Below are 21,127 nucleotides of genomic sequence, written 5' to 3' on the forward strand. Positions count from 1 at the left end.
ATATTTTGCCTGCATTTTACACGATTACACACATTCCTCACATTGTCACAAAAAAATGCCATTTAAACACATCCCCAGGTGAAGGCCTGCACCAAGTGTGAACTGTTAAAAAAGTCACAATTCAATTCAGATTACTACCATCCTGCACACACTCTTCTTTGACAGCGTGCTTGGCAGTGAGCTGCAATTTTTTCGCCGCGCCGTTCTTCGAGTAAAGTGCTTCTCTCCCGTGTTCCAAACGGGATTATGCGAACAACCACGTCCAGTCACGAAAGCTGTGGGTTTCCCTTCTGTCACTTACTGTTTCTTCCAGGTATTCAGGACGGAGACACTGAGGGCCAGATACCTGCTAAAATGCCCCCGTGAGAAGATAAATAGAATCTATAACCATTAAATATAGACAAGAGTGTATGGGAGGGGGGTGAAAGTAGACGAAGGAAGCACTGCGTCATGCTCTCCCTACGCGTTTCCCCAGTTCAGTGGAGTGAGAGACAAAAAGCTCCGTCTCCACAAGCAAATTGCGGACTTACATAACCTGCTTCAGTCATTTTGAGACAGAATAGGCCGCTGCATTTCTGGTCTGTTGCTTGCTTATACAATTTGTCAATTTGAGTGTTGTTCAGGAAAGATAACTCCTCAGTTCTTGATGGGGGCCTTAACGCCAAGATGCACTTTCCTTGATGCTGTTTACTGTAGACAGACGCCCACTCTTCCAGGAGAGACCCTGTTCCACACTGTGTTTCTACAGATCACTCTTTTTGCATTTATCTTTTTTGTTTTTGTTTCACAATTGCAGTTGCTTTCTACAGTGTTTCATTGGATACACGTTGAGAAGCATTGTATGGTGCACTGTTCACACATCACACATTCACGCTCCTATAGCTAAAAATCTTTACAGTATGAGAATAAGACCTAAAGGCTGTGTTACACCGACAAAAAAGTACCTTGTTAAAGATGAACTTATGAGAACCTTGTAGTAATTTAAATTAAAACATAAAATATGCATTGAGTTATGAAAAGATAAGATAATCCTTTAATTGATCCCTCAGTGGTGATACAGTGTCTTAAATCCCCCAGTTAATCAGGCAGGCATTTAGAGGTGATTTAAAACAGATAACCGAGGTAATTCTACAGTTAATGTGAAGAACTGGTGCTGTTTAAAAGTGTCCGTTTAACATAAAACTCTTGACATGGGAATGTGGAGAGCATCTGATCTCCACCTTCATCCTGTAACCCATCAAGTTTAAGCCCCTCTCATTGCCCTGATATTTACTGGATCACTGTGCAGGCTCTCGGAAAAAGGTAGAATACCACTGAAAGTGAGGAAGCACAAATGCAAGACAGGAGGAGGGAGCATAGAAGGAGAGAGGGAGGGCGGGTACAGCGGCGGCTGCTGGCGCTCTCTGCAGTACAGAGCTGCCGAGAGCGCCGGAGCTGAGCTCCTCAGCAGACCACAGCCGCAGGGCTCCCACTGCAGTTCAGAGGACAACCTCGCACAGAAACATTCCACTCCAGGAGAATCAGCTACCTCGCAGGACTCCACGACACAAGACAAGACAAAGAAAGATCAGACAGATACAGGCGAAGAGGTGAGAACTAGACGAGGTTCTCTGCTGTCTCGCGGACGAGCAGAACTTCCAGTGGGGATGAGGCGCTTCACGTTCTACTTTCGGAGTCTGTTCAATAATTTATATTCTCACTCATTTTGGTCTGGGGAACACATTTGCTTTTTGAAAAAGTTTGACTTTACACGTTGTTTTTTTTTTTTTATCTCTTGTGAACTTCACAGCAGAGTGTGTATGTGTTTTTATCTGTGTGTGTGTGTGTGCGTGTGTGCAAGCAGGTGTTCCTGAATGAGAAAGTTAAATGTACCTGAATGAGTTAACAAGCACTCGGGTGTATCTGCTTGGAATAGTAATGGGACTGTGAAAGAGATACATTGTTTTGTTTTGAAGCTGTAGTACGAACTCTTAAATCCAGTGATTTATTATTCATTTCACTGACTTTTATTTTTTCTCCACCAGGAACATCCCTCTTGAACGGCTTCATGATGTCGCATCACAAAAACTACTGAGGCGGAGTCTTGGCTGTGATAAAGACTTCATCCCAGGGTGAAGAGAGATTTTTTTCGACATATATTGGAAGAAGCCTGCTCCATCTGCCCGTCTCTACCTCAGGATGGCCGGCTGTACCAGCCGCTGCAGGCAGGGGGTGCTCAAGTTAATCCAGTCCCTGCAGAGACTGGTGTCAGGAACCCTCACAAAAGGTACAGTGAATTTTTACTGATGTACTTACATAGCTTATAACTTTTTCTTGTGGACCGTTGTGATTAATGTGGACTCTGCTTTTAGAGTAAAATGTTGAAATGGCCTGAGTGTGTTTTAACACAAGTCAAAAGCCACTGACTCATAACTTTTTTTTTTAAACAATAATTCTTTTTACATTGCCTTGTATCTTTCATGAAGCCATGTGGTCAAGGTCAAGATTAATTTCCAACAACAGCCATATGTCAGAGTGTCCTTAACCAAAACACTGATCCTATGCTTTATAAAGGTTTCAGCTCACGCATATAAATCCTGGCTGTTATTTGATTATCATTCTCTGCTGATTCTGATTCACAAATGCGGAAAGATCTCCATAACTCAATTTGATTTGTTTTGATGGCAGATGCCCTGTGAATAGTAGCCTCCTGTGCTTGCACAGGCTCTATTGAGGCCGCTACAGTTTGAGGATCTGTGGTTGCTAATGGAGAATCCATTGGTGGCCACCCTGTGGGGTCAAGATCGTTTAATGGAGTGACTCAGGCTCAAACCAGAGAGGACATTAGAAGGACTTCTTCTAAAAGGGTCATATTTGACGTCTGAAAAGGCGGTCATTGCGCATGGTTTTGCCTCCGTGCAAAAAAAATAAAAAAATCAAACTAAATAATTCAAAGTGGCATCGACTCATGTTGCCAGAATGTTGAATCCACGTCAAAGACTGCAGACGACATCATTCTACCGCCTATGAACCTACATCCCAATTATTAGGCTCAGTAGTCTGAGTACATGGGAAGAGCTGTAAACTGTCGCATTACAGCCGACCTCTCCTGAATCATCCAGATCAGCTGGCCTACGTTTTATCCATTCCAGATGGCCAGTGTCGCTGTGTACATGTATGCATATTCGAATATTCAGATGAGGTGAAGGGAGAAAATGAGAAGCACTCAGACGTGCTTTTTGACTGCATTGTTATGTGTTCGTTCGCTTGTTCGTCACCTCTTCGGTCTTTCTTCTTATGTTAATCTGAACTGCCAAACAGAGTCTTTCACTCTTTCACATTGATTCAATATGTTCAATCAACTGAAAATCTGCCAACAAGGGTCCAGCTAGAGCTAGTGGTTTGTGACACCAAAGGGGGCAACAATGGCCAGGCATCGACCTTCGGCTCAGGAGCAGTTCCATCAGAGGCTGTGTTGTGGATTATGCGGATGTTAAAACATGGGCGCCTTTGTGCAGACCTCGCTTGGACTCCCTGTGTACACCTTCAGAAGCTGAATGGTGAGGTCATCTACCGAATGCGTGTCGTCCGTACATCCATCATGTGCTAAAAGGCTCTGTTCCTTCTCACAAGCTCTCATCTTAAAGTTGAAAGTTACTTTTCACTTCAGCAGCGAAAAATCAAGTGCTGAGTCACCAAGTCAGAGTGCAGCTGCAAGTCAGTCGGTTCTGGCTTTCAGGAAAACTCGTGTTCGGATAGAAATTCAACATAAAACCTACGTAGATGTTTGGCTCAACCCCATTAAAAAAAGTGTGCAAGTGCAGTCTTTGTGTCATCTCAAACTTGTGAGCCGTAAATTTGGGTGTTTGTTTTATGATTTCTGCACTGCTTGTCTTTTTCCATTCAGACGCTCTTACCAGCTACCTCTAAATTATTTGCAAGTATACTCACTGCCAGGAATTGATTTCTTATAGTAGCACAGGAGGAAACTTGACAAAGGAAACACTCCTTTGAAAGCAAGGAGTCACCAAAACCACTCGGATGAATCTTTACACTGATTTATTTATTAGCTGGTTTATTATTTTAAATAGATTAGGATTTTGTTGTTCTTTTATTTTAACAGGCAAATCATGCTGCAGTATTCATCATAAGTGAGTACCTGATAGGTGGTGGAATGACTCATGCAGTATTCATGCATTTTCAATTGCAAAATGTGCAATTTACATGAGCACAAATGTGAGTGTTTCACATATGAAACAGAAATCCATCCAGTCAGAGTTCTGTCTGACTGCCTTCGTTCTGTCCTACTTTACAGCAACAAACTCATAGACACATGCCATGTTGCCTGTGATGCAATCGTGCCGCAGAGCAAGGAAAAGTTTTTGCATCTGGAATGAAATGTACAAAAAAAAAAAAAATGCAATAAAAAAAAACTGCTGGGAGTGAGACTATATGTTTATAGTCAGCTCCTTAGTCAGCTCCTGTGCTATTCTAGAAATAATGCAGCCTACTCATGGCTGCATGGGCTGACAATCTAGGTCATATGACGCAGCCACATATCAGTATTTGCATTAAGAAGCTTATATTTAACCGCTTGTACAAAAAAGTAAACTGATGTGATGTAATGTTCCTTCAGACTGCTGCTGGAGGAGCAAACAAGAAAACCGTTTTCAGGATGATCCCTGTCATTGTTTGTGTCCCTGCTCTCTGCGTCCTTAAAGGATGAGCAGTCGATGGAAGGGAGTGTGAATTCTACTCCACGTGCAGTCCCTTGATACTGCGCCCCAGAACATGTTTGCTGCTTCCCTATAAATGTACTTCTGTGCCTCGCTGACTGCAGCGCGCGGTTCTGACCTTTTCAGACTTACTGTTGAGATGCGCGCGCTTTGAGCAGCGCAGGGGACGTGTCTACATTCAGCGCTTTAATTAAATGTCACTGAGTTAATTAAGAGGCCCGACCTATTCAAAATACTCATATTGCTAAAAACGTGTCATAATTCTGTCCCGCAGTGAGATTTTATATTTTAATTTAAAGTATGTGTGTCTAAAAGTTGGGACTGGTTGGGAGTGGTCAAGATGAACGTACCCAAGCTTTTACACACAGGCTCAGAAGGGCTGGTCACGCTTATGACACGGAGCAATGAAATGTTGGAAAAATAAATGTGAAATATTTCTGTTGCAGAATTTATTGAAAGCTGGACAAAATAAACTTGAAATATTTCTGTTGCAGACTTTATTGAAAGCTGGAAAAAATATTTCTGGTATAAAAAACTCAAACTTGCACAAACATGTTTTTGTAATTATTGTTGCAAGGTTAGATTTTATCACTTGCTATTGCATTCATATAGGTAAGAAAAAAGAGAACGATAAATTCGGTCCAGAGTCATGTCATGCAAATCATAATAGTCATACAAATGAGTAAAGGTTCTTTTTTTTCTGTTTTTATATCCATTAAAAGCCTTTTTTGCAATGCAGTCAAAAGCAAAGTTTGACAGCACATAGTCTGCAAACACTGGCAACTGCAGGCAGTATTGAAGCACACTGCTGAATCACAAACAACAATGGAAATATTTCCAGGGAACGTCAAGAAGTGATGGTGTTTGAATCCGTGTTTGTTAAAATTCTAACAATGGACATGGCCTGTGTGCTTGTTGTTCAAAGCTTTATGACTTCTCTTTGTTCGTTGACTGTCAGCGTCTTATTCTTGTCTTTTTTCTTTTAACGGCTTAGTCACACGATTCCTTATAAGCATTTATAGTTTTTTGTTAGCTTCTCAGTTCAGATAATCCGAGTTGTGTGCAGACTGACAGCATTAATTATATTTAAATTTTTATCCTGACAATTTTTGTGACCCTTCGGGGTCCCCTGGAAACAATTCTGTTGTCTGGTGTTGTGAGTAGTGTGTGTATTTTCTTAAGCTGCAGTGCGCTAAGCTGTCTCTTATCACCATATGTGATTAAACCTGTTTTGTAGGGAAAGTCGTTTTTTTATTACATTCAAGAACTGCGAGGACCCCAGAATCAATTAAACCTCCATTTAGTCTAATATTACAAGTTTTCAAGTTTTTTATTTGTTGTTCTGCCTCCCATACAAAATGAGTTCCTGCTGCTTAGAAATGCTGCCATTGGTCTGTAAACTGTGAGGTCACGTGGAGAGAGCTGATCTTGCTATGTAGGGTCATAGCACGCACAAAGTCCCCGTCCTCCCTCTGTGGCATTGCTTGCGTTCCAGATTCAAACCTTTCTCTGCACAATTTACTCCGGTCGTGTCTCATGTTATAACTTCAGCAGACTGCAGCAGAGCAAAAGCACATGCTATTATATGCATGGAAGAAGACGTGAAAATATGCGCACGCACACACATTCGAACACGCAAGCATGCCATCTAGACTGCGAGGAATGCGAGTCCCTCGACTCCAACGCATGTATCACCGCTGGTTTGATTTACTATGCCTATTTGCCTGCATACCTCTATGTACATCGTGAAATGAGCTGTAAAGCTCAACCTGTTCACCTTTAAAATGCTGTACTTAGAAGTTCAGCAACATCTATATTCATTTCCAGACCTTTAAACACGACGGGCTTGCTGCTCTGCCTCGGGCTTGAAGCTGCTTTACAATTTATATAGCTTTTTACAAGAAAGCTGAGGTTTTTGTGTCATCGGAGGCAAAATAAAAGAGAAGTGGGAGCAATAGTTTGGATCGGCTGACCAACTGAAGCTTTCTTTATCTTGATAAATGAACAGCATGATTAAGGCAGTGCTCAGGGCTCCAGGAATTATTTGAGGATGTGAGTGATAACGTTTCTGACTCATCACTATGGAGGTCTTCAGTGTTTGAACGATAGATTAGAAGACATGACTTCAACAGGATGGCAGGACTAGAGCAAAATGGAGGGACTCTGAGTCCCCAATATTCAGCTAATTCAGGCATCAGATTCAAGATCCATGAATCCTTTTAATTTGCACAGTCCCGTGCCTCGCTTGTCCAGATAGAAGTTAACGGCTCATGTACACTCACCAGGCACATCATTAAACTTCATGAACAAACCGAAGCATCCAGAATGAATCACAGCTGAATCAGCAGGTCTCTCAGTTATTTGACACAAACGCTGAATACTGTAACCTTTATGAAGCTAAGCTTTAGTGCGGGATTGTTATATCAGATTGCATTCATTTTCAGTTGAGTACCCGATGAACTGCAAAGTGAATGTGCAGCGCCTTTATGTCTGAGACAAAGAGCTAAGCCTCCATTTTTCTCAAAAAAAGAAAAAAAAAATGTTATTGATAAAAGGCCACCCATTGTTATGAAGATTTGTCATTGAATCAAATACTTTTCTAGGCATCTGAATGAAAACATATAGTGTTTTGTTCCCTTTGTTGTAGTGCAGTTTAATAGGAGAAAGACAAATATTATATTGGGTCATATGGTGTAAATCACTTTTTATTGTGCCAACAGTGAAAGCTCATCATTGAAATCATCATCACCATCCAGTTATTTCAACATGAATTATGTTGAATAAGTGGAATACTTTAGAATACATTCATTTGCCAGATTAAAAGTATTTAAGTACTACACTGCTGCAACCCACAAGGAATTAGTCCAGATGGATTCGTCAGATGGAAACAGATAACTGTAAAAGGTGATTACATGGAGACTTAAAGCTGAAATGATGCTGTTAAGTTATTAGAAAATAAAGTATTTCCTCCCATCATTTTACTCACTGTCACCAGGTCAGCTAGGTCAGAGCTGGAAAAATGTGAGTCTAAATGCAATTTAAACGATTATATATAATGTCCCTTTTAAGAATTACACTGGTTGTTTCCTATTTGAGTAAAAGGAAAGTAATGTTATTGACACACAACATTTACTTCATCAGCGTGTTTACTATGAGATTTTGAAAGTGATACCAGGACCGCATTTCACCAATAAAGACATATGCCAAAGTAACACTTGTTGCTATTGGTTACCACCACTCACGCAGTGAACTATCCATAAAAACGACCACAGGGATTTAACATTTTTCTCAAAATTTAGCTTTGCTTGAATAACTGCAAAGAGACAGGTTGGGAAACATTACAAAAAAATATATAATTTTTTTTGTATACTTGGCATATATATTTTCCTGTGAAAGGTCTTTTTTTGTGTGAGTTCCACTTGGAAACAATAGTAGCGTAGGTAGACGCAGAAACCCACTCAGCCCTCCTCACGCTGCACCTGTCTCTCTCCATTACAAGTCACATGTGTCCTCTAAGTGCATAACCTTGCAGCAAGAGCCTATTCGGCCCACACTGCGGAGACAGATTCAGATGTGCGGCTCAACCCCGTCTAACGCAGCATCTGTTTTGACCAAGGACTACGGCAAAATTGGCCAGTGTTGCGGTGCATATGCGAACTCCCTGAAACATCTCTCTCTCTGCGTCCTCCTCTCGGCCTCGCTCTCCTGTCCTGTGGCTGTAGAAGCCATGGACGGGAGCCGACAGCGCGTCTCTGTTTTTAATTTTTTACATCACCCCACTACATGCTTTTATGTAACCGTCGTCTTTTAGGTTTATTTTTATCCCCAGCTCTGGTCTCCTCTCTCTGTTTCATTCAGCTCATTAAATCTGCCCAGTCACATTGTTTTACTACTTGACATTTACAAACCCAATCTCTAGTACGTATTTGATGCTGTAAACAGTGTGATGATGGCGTCGTAATGTGTAGTAGGGTGCGACTGCTAGCTTCTGCTTCCATATTCATGCTTTGTAGAATGTACATTGTAGACATTTTCCTCGCTGTGTTGCTTATTTAAGATGAGTAGGTGACAGAAGCTGCTGGTTGAGTCAGCAAACACTGTACTCTGCTGCCACCTGTAGTTCAACGAGCAACACTACAACGTGAAAAGAGCTCCACTGTCAGAAACAACCACCAGGAACATAAGAAATGTTAGCCTTACTTTTCTGCTCCATTTGTCGTTCTGTGACTGTGCCAGCTTCCATCAATCAGGCTGTTCTCTATGGACACATGAAAAGATATTCTTAAGCTGCTTAGTGATGAGAACCGCTCGAGTCTGTTTACCCTGTCAGCCAAGATGAAGGCTTGGTGTACTTCTTTTTTTTTGGCCCTTAATCTCTTTAAATATAGCAAGTGATATCTCTTTCCGAAGAATATTTCGATTGTGCGAGTGAAAAAGTAGATGTTTACTCCAGAGTGCACGATTACCCTCATGCATTTTTCAATTTTGAGTGTTTTTGGGGTTTCCTCCTCTCCAGAGACACGGGCTTTCATCATTTTGTATGCAAAACCATCACTGACGCTTGATTGGTGATCAGTTTGGATGCTTTATTCAAGTGAATGCTTTATTCCAAGTGCTTGTTTGATCTGACTTATTAAAAGTTTAGGAAAAGAAATATGTGAAGTTACAGTAATATGCAACCAAAACAGCACCACAAGTGATTGACCCATTAGAATTTTACCGAAATCCTTAAGGGAAAATGATAAACATGTCCCGAACGTGGCTGCTCTTTTCTACAAATGGCAAAAACTGATCTGGAAATGTGCTATACTTTCCAAAAATCTCTTTTCCCCTGCAGTTACATTAAAGCCGGCTTTAATGTAGAATGAGTCAGTGATAGTGGTGGAGGTTAAGGAAGACAGACAGAAGTAGAGTCGAACACATTTAATGATGCAAGCTCTTGCATAACCGGGGGCCACTTCATCAGATCTGGAACGTCACATGTCTGAGAGGAAGATCAGACGAGTTTTTTTTTTTAAACTCTTCTAAAGTTAAATTTATTGAGCTCTGGAAAATATGTTATTTTCTCCCACTGAGAGAACAGTGCAGTATTTTTTTTTTTGTTATGTTCAAAAACAGGTCAGTGATAATGAAAAACATGTATGTATACATTATTAATGAGTGTAAATCAATATGTATCAGTTCATGCTTCCTTATACAATGAAGACAATGTCACTCGACGAACCCTGACATGGATATTTTACTCTCTATGTGCCTCATGTTTCTTTAGAAGATGTAATACTCGAAGTGGGTCCTCTCTGCTGGATTTTGTGGCGTGGGAAGCTCATGCATGCAAGAAAATGAAGAGATTTGAGAAGTCAGATTGGAGTGCGGTGCCCTCACTTCTTGTCTCTGCACTAAGTGATATGGTGCAGAAGGACAGTTCCAGATGGCAAACATCTGTCATGGGGATTACATCATGTTACTTAAAGTAATCTGCAAGTGTTTCCAAGTGTTATCACTTACAGTCTTTAAATATGCCTCCCCGAATTTTCTAGGAATTAACAGGAATAGATGTTTGAAATTGTAACTGTTAGGGTGACAGTATGTTTTCTTCTATAGCTATAGGGGAACAGGTAAAGGACTGTAAAGAAAATGCAGAGGAGCTAGTGTGAGAGGAGTGTAAATATACCTGAATTATCCATGACTTTATGTTTAATTAATCGGGGCATGTTATGCTCTTACCTCTGCCCTACCTGAGCAACCACCTCAGCAAACCACACACTCACACACATTCCTCTATTTGAATATCAGGGACATTCTTGTGGATATTCAAGCAATGCTGACAAACACTGAATTTATGAATGACTCCAGAGAGTGTTTCTCCAGTTACTGGCACCGTACTCTTTTCACGAGAGTTTTTTTTTTTTTTTTGTCCACTTTCAAGAAAGAAGAAAGCTGCAGTGGCATTGAAAAAATGGCAATCCATGAATATTTAAAAACTAAAAAGGAGAGTTTTTTTCTTTTTGAAGCTACCACACACACTTATACAGTCACACTTAAACAATGAGTGAGGCAGGGGCATTACATTTCTATTACGGAGCCAGTGGAACATTAAAAAAAGATGCCCCATTTTCTGTGTTGCGCCTCAAGGCTTTACATGGACCACATGCAACAAGGTGCGTACGCCAAATCAACAACCTTTCAGATGTGTTTCCTGATATTAAATGAATTCTAATCTACAGAAATGGCTGCATGTCAGGAAGACATCAAGATGCCCTGCAGTGATGTGTGTTTTACTCAACAGTTGTTTTTTACTGCAGTGAGTGATACTGTCTGGTAGAAAAAAAAACTCTTAACTCTTCATCCGGCAACGCTGTCAGACTTTTAATGCTCAGTGTTTAGAGGAAAATGAGCATTGCTCATTCCGACCGCTTTCCTTCCTCCAATGCACACAGTCTGCTCAATGAATATCCACTGGGACTATAAAGTACTAATGTCCTTGTCTGTGCCCTGGTGGAAAAAGATAGAGTGAAGTCTAATATGTTTCCAGGGATAGGAACAAAGCCAATGATGCTGTGGCGAGCTAACACGAGCAAAATACGCACAAGTGGGCAGCCTTCGCAGCTAACATACAGTGTATCCACACACATCATGGTGCACACTCCAGGGAGCAGAGTGCTAATTTGAAGTAGTATTGAACAACTGTCATCATTAACCAGTGTGCAGAGCTGCGTGTGTTAGGGGTTCCTGTTCAGTGCAGTAGAGAGGAAAATTAGTAATGGTTAAGACAAGAATATGAGAATTTATGGACAAGAGGGAAAAAAACAAATAAAAAGAAGATATTTGTCTGAATTTTTCTTCTCTTGATCCCGCTCACTTGTCAGTAAATGTCATCGAAGAGAATACCGCTCCACAACAACACAGGGGCACGAGGAGGCAGGGATCGCGATGGAGAGGGGGAAAGGCTGACAGATGAGTAGAGTGAGCAGCAGAACAGAGGGAGTGGCACAGAAAGGAAGGAGCAGCCTGTGTGTTTGGAGAAAGGGATCAGAAATTCAAGAGAGTGCGCTCAAAGAAGAGGGGACGTCCTCCGGTGACAGATCTGAAACCGGCGAGAAGACACAGACAGAGGGCAAAACCCCTTTAAGGCGCTGAGCCGTGGAGGGAGATAAAGACGGGGCGACGCAGGCTGACACAATCCCGGGATAAATAGAGGACTGTTACTCTCTCTGGGTTGTTTGACCGGGCTGGTTTCCACGGTGACAAGATGGGTGCAGTGGTGGGCACTTTGACCATGCAAACCAAACAGAGGAGACCAACCAGAGGTACGGCAACATTAGTCAGAAGGAGATAAAGGAAGAAGACAAAAGAGCAACAGAAAGATTCTTTTATCTGAGAGACAGCAGAGAAATATAACATTCAACTTTCAAGTGATAAAAAACAGAGATCTAGTGTAATTCATGATGTGTTTGTTATTGTGATATATTTAGTGCACAAGCAAAATAAGGAAACACCTTTAGGTTTTTTTTAATATATCTGCAGAGTGATTTAAAAGACTGAAACTGGAAAAGAACAGCAAAGGGGAGTTTGTAAAGAATTTGCCAAATGTTACAAATATGAAAACAAATAGTATTAAATGGCAATCCATATATTATGTGGGTAAAGTACATCAGATATTAGCACTGATGCCAAATTTCTAAAATTTCTTCTGGAAAAACACAGAAGAAGAATAGCCAACAGACAAGCGTTAACTCAGGGAAGTAGCTGCAGAATCATGGTGTGTTCACTGATTTCAGTTTTGTTGGGTTGTGAGGTACAACATACGCTAACTATGGAGAGGCTATAGGATGCCATGAATCCGAATGTCCTTGAAAACAACCAGAGAGCCGAATCACAGCCTCAGATTCTATGATAAGGCGCTCTGTGTGCGCGTGTGAAGGGGAAACGCGGCGCAAGCCGGGGGTTCACGGGGAAAAGCATGCGAATTAACACGCAGCTCACATATCATACCTCTCCCTGGCCTTATGCTTGAGAAGCCTGTTGTCATGGAGACTGGGTTGTAGGGGCATAAAAGGAGAGTGTGAACACACACACTCCACCAGGGTGAATTTGTAACAGCATGATGGAGATAAAGGGGGAAAAAATTGTAGGAAGCAGCAAACAAAAGCGTTACTCTGACAGAGATGCAACACCTTACAAGACGAGGGCAGTGTCTTGCGTTTGTCCTTGTTTCTGATAAAAACCTTTCAAGGACCTTTTAGCGAAACAGGTCATGTTGTGTTTTTTTCTTCTTTTTTTTTTTAAAGCTCCATTGTCTTTGTCCATTAAAAGTGTGTTGTGGTGCCAGCTGTTCGGAAGTATGTGAGATAAGATAAGAAGTATTGCAGTAGGATAATAAAAGACAGGGCACAGAGGCAGGTCAAAGTAGGATGCAACATGCACATTGTAGCAAATTATTGTTATTTTAAAGAACAAGCAGTCCTGTTGTTTGTATCACAGGCCACAAGTACAGTCAAGCTATATTTCGCCAGTATGGTGGGTACATCTGTTCTATCTGGTCTGCCAGGAATTAAATCAAAGAAAAGAAATGAGCGAACACAGGCTGCATGAACTGAGCATTTTAAAGGAGCAGCTTAGCGGAAATGAGGACAAGAAAATAGCAACATTTTGAGTACATTGTGTTCTTAGAATTAAAGTGATACTTAGAGAAACAACATTCACACCACGTTAGTATCATGCTACTGCCGGTGACACATTAGTTTACCTTAGCACAGACAACTGGAAAAGGCAAGCTTGCCCTTTTCTGCAAGAAAACGAAACTCAGTAGGTACAACTTCTAACATGTTATATAGTGTTTGATGAATATATAATGTATAAAAAAGGTCATGTTGTCGCACAGTGACTTCTCAGTTCAGAGTCCTATAACTACTGAGTCAAGACACAGACAGTTATTAGTTCCATACACTGATCTGGCAACATTATGACCATTGACAGGTCAAGTGAATAACATTGATCATCTTGTGACTATCCATTGATAGTGATTCATCGATTGATCCATTGAATCTGATTCTGATTAGAGGTTTCAACTTAATTATTTAATTACACTTAACGCAATTATCTGATCCGATATTGTATGAATGTGTTTTCGTGCCACGTAACATACATCAGAATATTAATTTTCTGACACGCACAAAGTGGTCCTGCCTGCTGAGGAGCGTCAAATCTGCCTGTTACAGAACGAGATTTTTTCCCAACTGTGTTGAAAACCCTGGATTTCACCAGTGCAAACAGACCATGGAGGCACACATTGTGCCGAAGTGTTGCCCAAATCTATTCTAAATTTGTTCATCTTTTCAACCACTTGTGCTTGTTTGAGCGACCTGTTGCCGTTTCTGGCCCAGCTGGAAACTTGTCCAGCTAACATACCGAAAAAGAATGTTTCATCCCACCCAGAGAGAAACAATCAGGTCAAGTGTTTATGTGGAGTTTTGGGGCCATTACTTCCTAACTGGGTTACAGGTTACACCCCCCTTCTGAATCTGTTTGAGAATACCCTTTGATTGGGTTGAAACAACCGGTCTGTTCCAGTTAAGGAGGTTAAAAGAGACAGACATCAACTGGGTTATAATATTGTCTAAACGTGTGGTATGAACGCCATTGTTAGAGGTTTTACAGAAGACGTCGTATTGTAACGCCCTGTGTCGTTGCAGCGTCAGTGTGGTTTTAATGTTGTGGATGATGGATCAATAATCACTAAGTAGTGAGCTTTGGAGAAGCTGGTGGGGTGATTATTTTACCTTCCCACAGAGCCATTTGTGAAGCTGAGGTAATCTACTGAGGAAATCTGCTGCTTGCACTAGTTCCATATTTATTTATTGGGCACACGTGAGAATGGCATTGATTTTCTCACCTAACCCTAGACGAGCACTTCCTTGAGAAAAGCTGGAAGATCACGTCCGAACCAAAGCAACAAGAACCGTTTTTGTGTGTAAACCCATGTCATTTGTCCACTAGTTTGAAAGGTGGCGATTACATTAAAATATGTGAGAACATTGCGAAGAACACACACCCTGCTTTCCTGCAACCGATGCACACTTTTAATTATCTCCATTTCATCATGTAACACTTCCCACCTGGTGCACGCTTGAGACTTCTGTGCTGAGCTGTTGTCGCACCATTTGTATTACGTATTTGTATTGAGACCTCCTCCTTCCTCGCAAATCAGGACGGGAAAGGTCTCCAACATTTTTCTTTGCCTCCATCTGCTAAGAAAACTGACACTCAGATCATTTTGTCATCAGCTCAGATTGTTATTGTCAATATTTAAACCCCCGTGTGGTTAAAGCTTAGCGCTTCATCAATACAGTGTGTCCCCTTGCCCATCAATCACTTTGTGTTTTCCTTTTCAGCTCCCTTTCCCTCTCGCCTCTCTGTGTTTCTTCACACTCAGCCACAGCCACCTTCCTCTTCCTCCTCCTCTAATCAACACCTCTTGCCTGTTTCCTTTTCGCACCCTCATTTCATTTCATTTGTTTATAATCACACCTTTCGCATTTGCCGGAAGCTAAAGCACCCTTTACGGAAAAAGCCTGTAGGTTTTGACCTTTGCTGTTTTGTTTTCACCTGAGGTGGGACTTTCAGTCAGGGGGAAAATGAATGCATAAAATGTGTATGCTTTTTTTTTTTTATCTGTTCATCCAGTGTACCGACCACAGCTCGTATTTATCATGGCTGTCTATCTCCATGACAACAAGAGTCGGTGGGATGGCAGCTGGGGCTCGGAGAGAGATGGAGGGAAGATTGAGAGAAAAATGATGTGTGTTCCGGTGATAAATGACACCACACTGTCACCTTGAGAATCTTAGATCTCAGAAACAGCTGCAAGGGGTGTTCGACAGGCCAGGCAAGATCCCAGTGAATAAAAAAATAAAAGGCTGAAACGGAAGCATTTAATCTTGCACAAAGACACAATTAGATTTTATCGTTAGAATGTGTCTTTTCAAATGATTTCTGGAAACCGCTAAAAGGGTGCGACTAACTGTATGTTTCATGTACAATTCAAATAAACATAATCCCCGGCAACTGATGGATAATTCTGGGCACAGTTTCAGTGTCGAAGATAAATCTTGACAAAGCCGGTGAATGGGTTGAAATGAGTGATTCATCACTGCTGATCTGAAACACGAGAATTATTCTAATAATTGTAATCTCCTTTTCTTCGGAGTTTGACTGTGCCAACTGATTTTGGTACAGTTATAAAGCCTGGACTCGACGGCGTGCTTCTCACATGTAATTAATGTATTTCCCATAGTGGACTTAAATGGGATTTAGCGTTTTTTTGTAATCTTTTGTGTTCATTCAAGAATATAGGTCCTGGTGTCTTAAATGTCTTAGGCTCCGTTCAGATGTTAAAGCAAATGTGTAAGTTGCAGACCGCCCTGTGTAAATATCCAGTCCTGCCCCAGCAAGGCTTCAGGTTTAAGATTTAATCTATCCACAGTTTTTCTAAGGGTTTGCAGCAGCTGGTAGGTGTTTTCTCCTGGATATTTGTTCATGTTTGCGAACTCATTGGTGTGTGGACTGTGCTCTCCGCCGGGTTTAGGGATGTAAGTATTGGTCTGTCGTCAGAGATAACCACGGCAGAAGCATCGCCACACTTCATTAACCGCCATCCATCTCCACAGCAGAAGCCATGTTTCCATTAATGAAACGCTTCAGGGCCACGCAATTTGTCAAGTAGGCATAGATGTAGTTTCCCTCACATCGTTCTCTCCTTTAACCTCCTCGTCCTGCCCTATTCTTATTCTGCTGCAACTCTGCAAGCTCACTTTTCTGCTGTCTGATCAGATTTTTGATGTTTTCTGCCCACTTAACATTCTCAAGCCTCGCTGAGTTGCCTCTTTCCTGTGTGTTACACTTTCCATAACCCCACAAAAGACTTTGAAGAGCATATGTTAAAACACTCACTCCAAAGGTCCTGAGTATGAAACATGTATCTCTTTCTGTTTCACTCCCTGAAGACAAAGCAGACGACGAGCTTGAGATGACGATGGTGTGTCACAGGCCGGAAGGTCTTGATCAGCTGGAAGCCCAGACTAACTTCAGCAAACAGGAGCTGCAGATCCTATATCGTGGTTTTAAGAATGTAAGCACACACTTTCTGGTTTCCTTATTTACTCCTTGTGTGAAATGCTGCCTTCACATGGAACTCTTGGTTGAGGTCATGGGAAGGCATGCGGACAAAATGTTTGGCTTTCCGGCGGTAACATCGTTACGTTGCTCAAGCACTCACTGATGTCGGATGTCATGCAAAAATTAACAAGCGAAACAAACTCAAATGAGTCACTGGAGGGTTGAGAAAAGCTGAAGGCAGCTCAACTTTGTAGAAGTTGTCAGTTTGACGCTCGGTAGCTTGGTTCTTTTCAAACCTCTTGACAACACCGCTGCAAGGTGATGGTCAGGGTCTAGAGGCTACTGGGGAAATAGCTCAGCGATCTAACAGCCATGTTGTCCAGGTAATGCACGAAAGGTTGTTGGAAATATCAACATTTGTGGACACAGACACAAAATTTGAGGTTGCAATTACAAAAAAGTGAGGTCATTTATATGGACATTCTGGATCTCATCCAAAGGCACCCAAGTATGCACGAATCAGCTATAACATTATGACCGCTTGCCTAATATTGTGTAGTTTCCCGCTGAGACTCCAGTACTCTTCTGAAGGTGCACCGTGGTATCTGGCACCAAGAAGGTAGCAGGAGATCCTGCAAGTTCTGAAGTGGGTCCTCCATGGATCAGACTTTTTCGTATTGCATTTCCTGCAGATGCTCAACTGGACTGAGATCTGGGGAATTTGGAGACCAAGTCAACACCTTGAACTCATTGCTGAGTTCCCCAAACCATTCCACCAAACCATTTCTGCTCTGTCAACAAAGTCAACACTGATGACCAAGATAAGATATCCCATCTGTGCCATGATGTGGAGATAATCAGTGTTTCCACTCAGTGGTCATAACATCAGGGCTGACTGGTGTGAAAAGAGTCAAATAAGTGATAAAACCCATTCCTAGTGAAATCTTTCTTTGTAACTGAGTAATGAATCATATTCCCCCTCAGGAATGTCCAAGCGGAGTCGTCAATGAGGAGACATTTAAACATATTTATGCACAGTTCTTCCCTCATGGAGGTAAAAAGCACTGTTTTCAAATCTATTTCAGTGTCCTTTAGAGAAATTTGAACAGTAGTCCTTACATGTTTTTTACCTTTTGTGTTTTTCAGATGCAAGCATGTATGCACATTATCTTTTCAATGCGTTTGACACTACAAACAATGGCTCCATCAAGTTTAAGGTAACAACAAACATGTAAAAATATGAATTTCTTTGCTGTCTTTTGCCTTTTTATGTAGAATTGTTCCCATTACTGTTTGTTTCTTGTTGTGTTATTGACAGGACTTTGTAATGGGTTTGTCGCTTCTGCTGAGGGGAACACTGAGGGAAAAACTTGAGTGGACGTTTCACCTTTACGACATCAACAAAGATGGATACATAAACCGAGAGGTGAGACCGCGCTGCTGCAGCTTTAACGGCGTTTTATGCCTTATCTCAAGTCTCTGCCTCAGCACACTGTGAATCCTCTGTTCTAACAGGAAATGACCGAGATTGTGAGGGCGATTTACGACATGATGGGCAAGTACACCTACCCGGCACTAAAGGGAGACGTCCCTCAGCAGCATGTGGATGCCTTTTTTCAGGTTCATTTCTAATTTCTAATGTACATAATGAACATAAAAATCACGAGGGGAAACAAGTTGGACATGGTTTATAACATTTTAAAGTAAGCAGTCCTTGTAGTGCAAAGGTTTATAGTCGGAGTATTTTTGCCATTGTGTATGAATTATTCTAGATTTTTGTAGTGATTAAAGGTCTCTGCAACACAAGATAAAAAAAAAAGAAAAAAAAAAGTGGCCAGCATTCACAAACGAGGCCTGTGGATGCAGAATTCATCGATAATTTCTTATTGGTACAACAACTTAAGAGCTGCAGACTAAATAACTAGTCTCAGATGGGTCCGTTTCTTTCTTTCTTTTTCTTTTAAATACAATATTCACCACCTTTTAAAATAACTTTTGAATAGTGTTAATTCGGTTTCTTCAAAAGTAAAAGTCTTCGCCTACTTTGCTTCGGGGCCCCTCTCCTCTAGAAGAATTTCCTAGCTTTGTCCAACTCCTGTACTTCCTTGTCATATATACATACATTTTACATGTCATGATTACATCAATAACTTTGCAAATGTGCAAAGTTTTCTACACACATATTGCTGAATGAGTCCCAGTATGATCAGCACCCAGTAATGACAGTCTTCACTCTTTGTTTTCCCACAGAAAATGGATAAGAATAAGGATGGAGTGGTGACTTTGGAGGAGTTCATCATAGCTTGCCAGGAGGTATGAATGGCCCTGCGTCTGTGCGGCAAAGTGGAGAGACCATATAAAGAAATAAGTCATGAATGCTGCATGAATTTGCCTACATCTTTCTTATCGTTTCTATTTATAGAAGTTCTGACTGGTATTTATTAATATAGTACTAGGTAAAAGTTCCTTACTTAAGTGCCAGTCTTTGTGCAGTTGTTACAGCAGGGCTTGATGTACAGTACATTGTGTATGGTGACAGTTAAATGCATACTTCTGCCATGTTTAATCATCTTCTCTCTCCCCAGGATGAAACCATGATGAGGTCCATGCAGCTATTCGAAAATGTGATGTAGGACAAGTGGAAACGCCGAAGACAGGGAAAGCAAGAGTGCATATGTGCAATACATCCGGTCTCTTCTACTCCTCTTCTCCTCTCTATCCAGCTGCGGCCTGAGTGCAATCAGAATCCCCCACAATGGTTTGAAGGAAGGGATCGGACTGGAGTGTTTTTAGCCTTCCTACCGGATTTTGCTGCACAACACAGAGTGGCTGATGTGACAGACTCTGACTTCAACACAACGCTCTTAGTTCAGCCAGTTAAAGATAAAGATGCTCGCCCAATACAAAGCTGCTCATGACCAGTGAAGAGCTATGCGTCCAATGAGCTGAACTTTTTTTTTTTTTTTTTTTTTTTTTTGCCAAAGGATGTTCTTTTCTTGCCAAAATATAATTGCATGCATTTGCAAAAATTATCTCTAAACATTTGCTATGGGATTTTGGCCATGAGGATGTCTCTATTTATCTCAGGCATACAGCGGCTGAAAGCTATGAGATATTTCAAATGTGTTGTTGATTTTGCTTTTTTGTTTTTCTTGTGATCCAGTGACAAGTACTTTTGTGCTGACCTGGCTGTTGCTTCTGTGCTGAGTCCATCATATGCTTGTTGTTAGTCTGTCTTTATCTTGCAGTAGAGAGTTGAATACTTTTGAAACAGTGCATTTTATTTTAATGTGATGGGCATGTGTCTGTCTGTCTTTTTGTCTATGTTGGAACTTCGTAAAGAGAAAGAAATGTGTTAATTCTCTCATATTTTCACTTGCTGCTCTGCTTCTTGTGGTCAAATCCATGTGTTGTCATAAAATGTTAAAAAAAAAACTATAGTGTGGGGAAAAAAAATCATAAATCTAATTATGAAGTGCCAGTAAAACTACGATGTTGAATAAACAGGGAGATCATAAAACCAATATCATTATTTGTACAGATTTGGATTAATGAAGTTGAGATATGACCAAGGTGACAGTGGCGACCTACAACCATGTCTGCATGACAAGTCAGATCCTGGCTGCTGGGCCGTTGTGATGAAACCCTGGCATGAGAAAGTTTCATATATTCTTCCAGGGTCATACAGCTGAATGTCATCTTTGGATTGTCATAGTCACTCCATTATGAACGTGTGGCACAGCCTCCCCCATCCAAACCAGGACTCTGATGTCACACTGACGTACACGGGACAAATAGTAACACCTGCAGTTGCCTATCTGTGAGTCAGAGTGCATTTGAAAGCACCACCATAATAGAAAACTCACTGGGCTATAGTAGCTGAAGCACTGAAATATTAATTGCTGTTCTTTCTGCCGTCAGTGGAGTCTCTCTGTATGGTACGCTTCCGTGTGACATCAGGCCTTTGAAAGCTTGGTTTGAATCAGAGTTGTACAATTTCACAAACAGGTGATTAATTCTAAGCCATAGGAATAAACGTGTAAATTCTTAAACTGAGTGGTGTTTTACTTGACATGTGTTTTCTCTCTTATTTTGTGAATGCACTCAAGGAAATGTATAATTTACCTGCCTTAAAGAGGGAGGAGACTGACAGAGGAGCCACTGAGTGGTTTGATGTGAATCAAAGATGTATTCCCCAGATCTTGACACATTAAGTTGGTTACTACATTTTTTTTTTAAGAAATAATACATAATCATCGGATAGACCGGATATTCTTATTGTTCTGAAGTGCTGCTCG

General features: G+C 41.2%; 1 protein-coding gene across 2 annotated transcripts; it reads left to right on the forward strand.

Annotated features, from left to right (window-relative positions):
- The first annotated feature begins 1,382 nt into the window (after positions 1-1,382).
- Positions 1,383-20,901, forward strand: kcnip1b (Kv channel interacting protein 1 b). Of its 2 annotated transcripts, XM_047607945.1 has the most exons (9): positions 1,383-1,589; positions 2,025-2,266; positions 16,718-16,842; positions 17,814-17,883; positions 17,976-18,046; positions 18,148-18,255; positions 18,345-18,449; positions 19,080-19,142; positions 19,415-20,901. In XM_047607945.1, the coding sequence occupies exons 2-9, from the start codon at positions 2,179-2,181 to the stop codon at positions 19,460-19,462; spliced, it is 678 nt and encodes a 225-aa protein (XP_047463901.1). In that variant the 5' UTR covers positions 1,383-1,589; positions 2,025-2,178; the 3' UTR covers positions 19,463-20,901. The 2 variants fall into 2 exon arrangements, with proteins under 2 accessions (XP_047463901.1, XP_047463902.1); XM_047607946.1 differs by lacking the exons at positions 1,383-1,589; positions 2,025-2,266 and adding an exon at positions 11,589-12,022.
- The last annotated feature ends 226 nt before the right edge of the window (positions 20,902-21,127 follow it).

Source organism: Mugil cephalus, chromosome 15 (genome assembly GCF_022458985.1).
Source record: "Mugil cephalus isolate CIBA_MC_2020 chromosome 15, CIBA_Mcephalus_1.1, whole genome shotgun sequence".
NCBI classification, from domain to species: domain Eukaryota; kingdom Metazoa; phylum Chordata; class Actinopteri; order Mugiliformes; family Mugilidae; genus Mugil; species Mugil cephalus.

Coding starts and splice junctions, on each gene's coding strand:
- kcnip1b (XM_047607945.1), top strand. CDS start 2,179: ATGGCCGGCTGTACCAGCCGCTGCAGGCAGGGGGTGCTCAAGTTAATC. Junction 18,256..18,344: donor ATGGATACATAAACCGAGAG/GTGAGACCGCGC, acceptor CTGTTCTAACAG/GAAATGACCGAGATTGTGAG. Junction 19,143..19,414: donor TCATCATAGCTTGCCAGGAG/GTATGAATGGCC, acceptor CTCTCTCCCCAG/GATGAAACCATGATGAGGTC.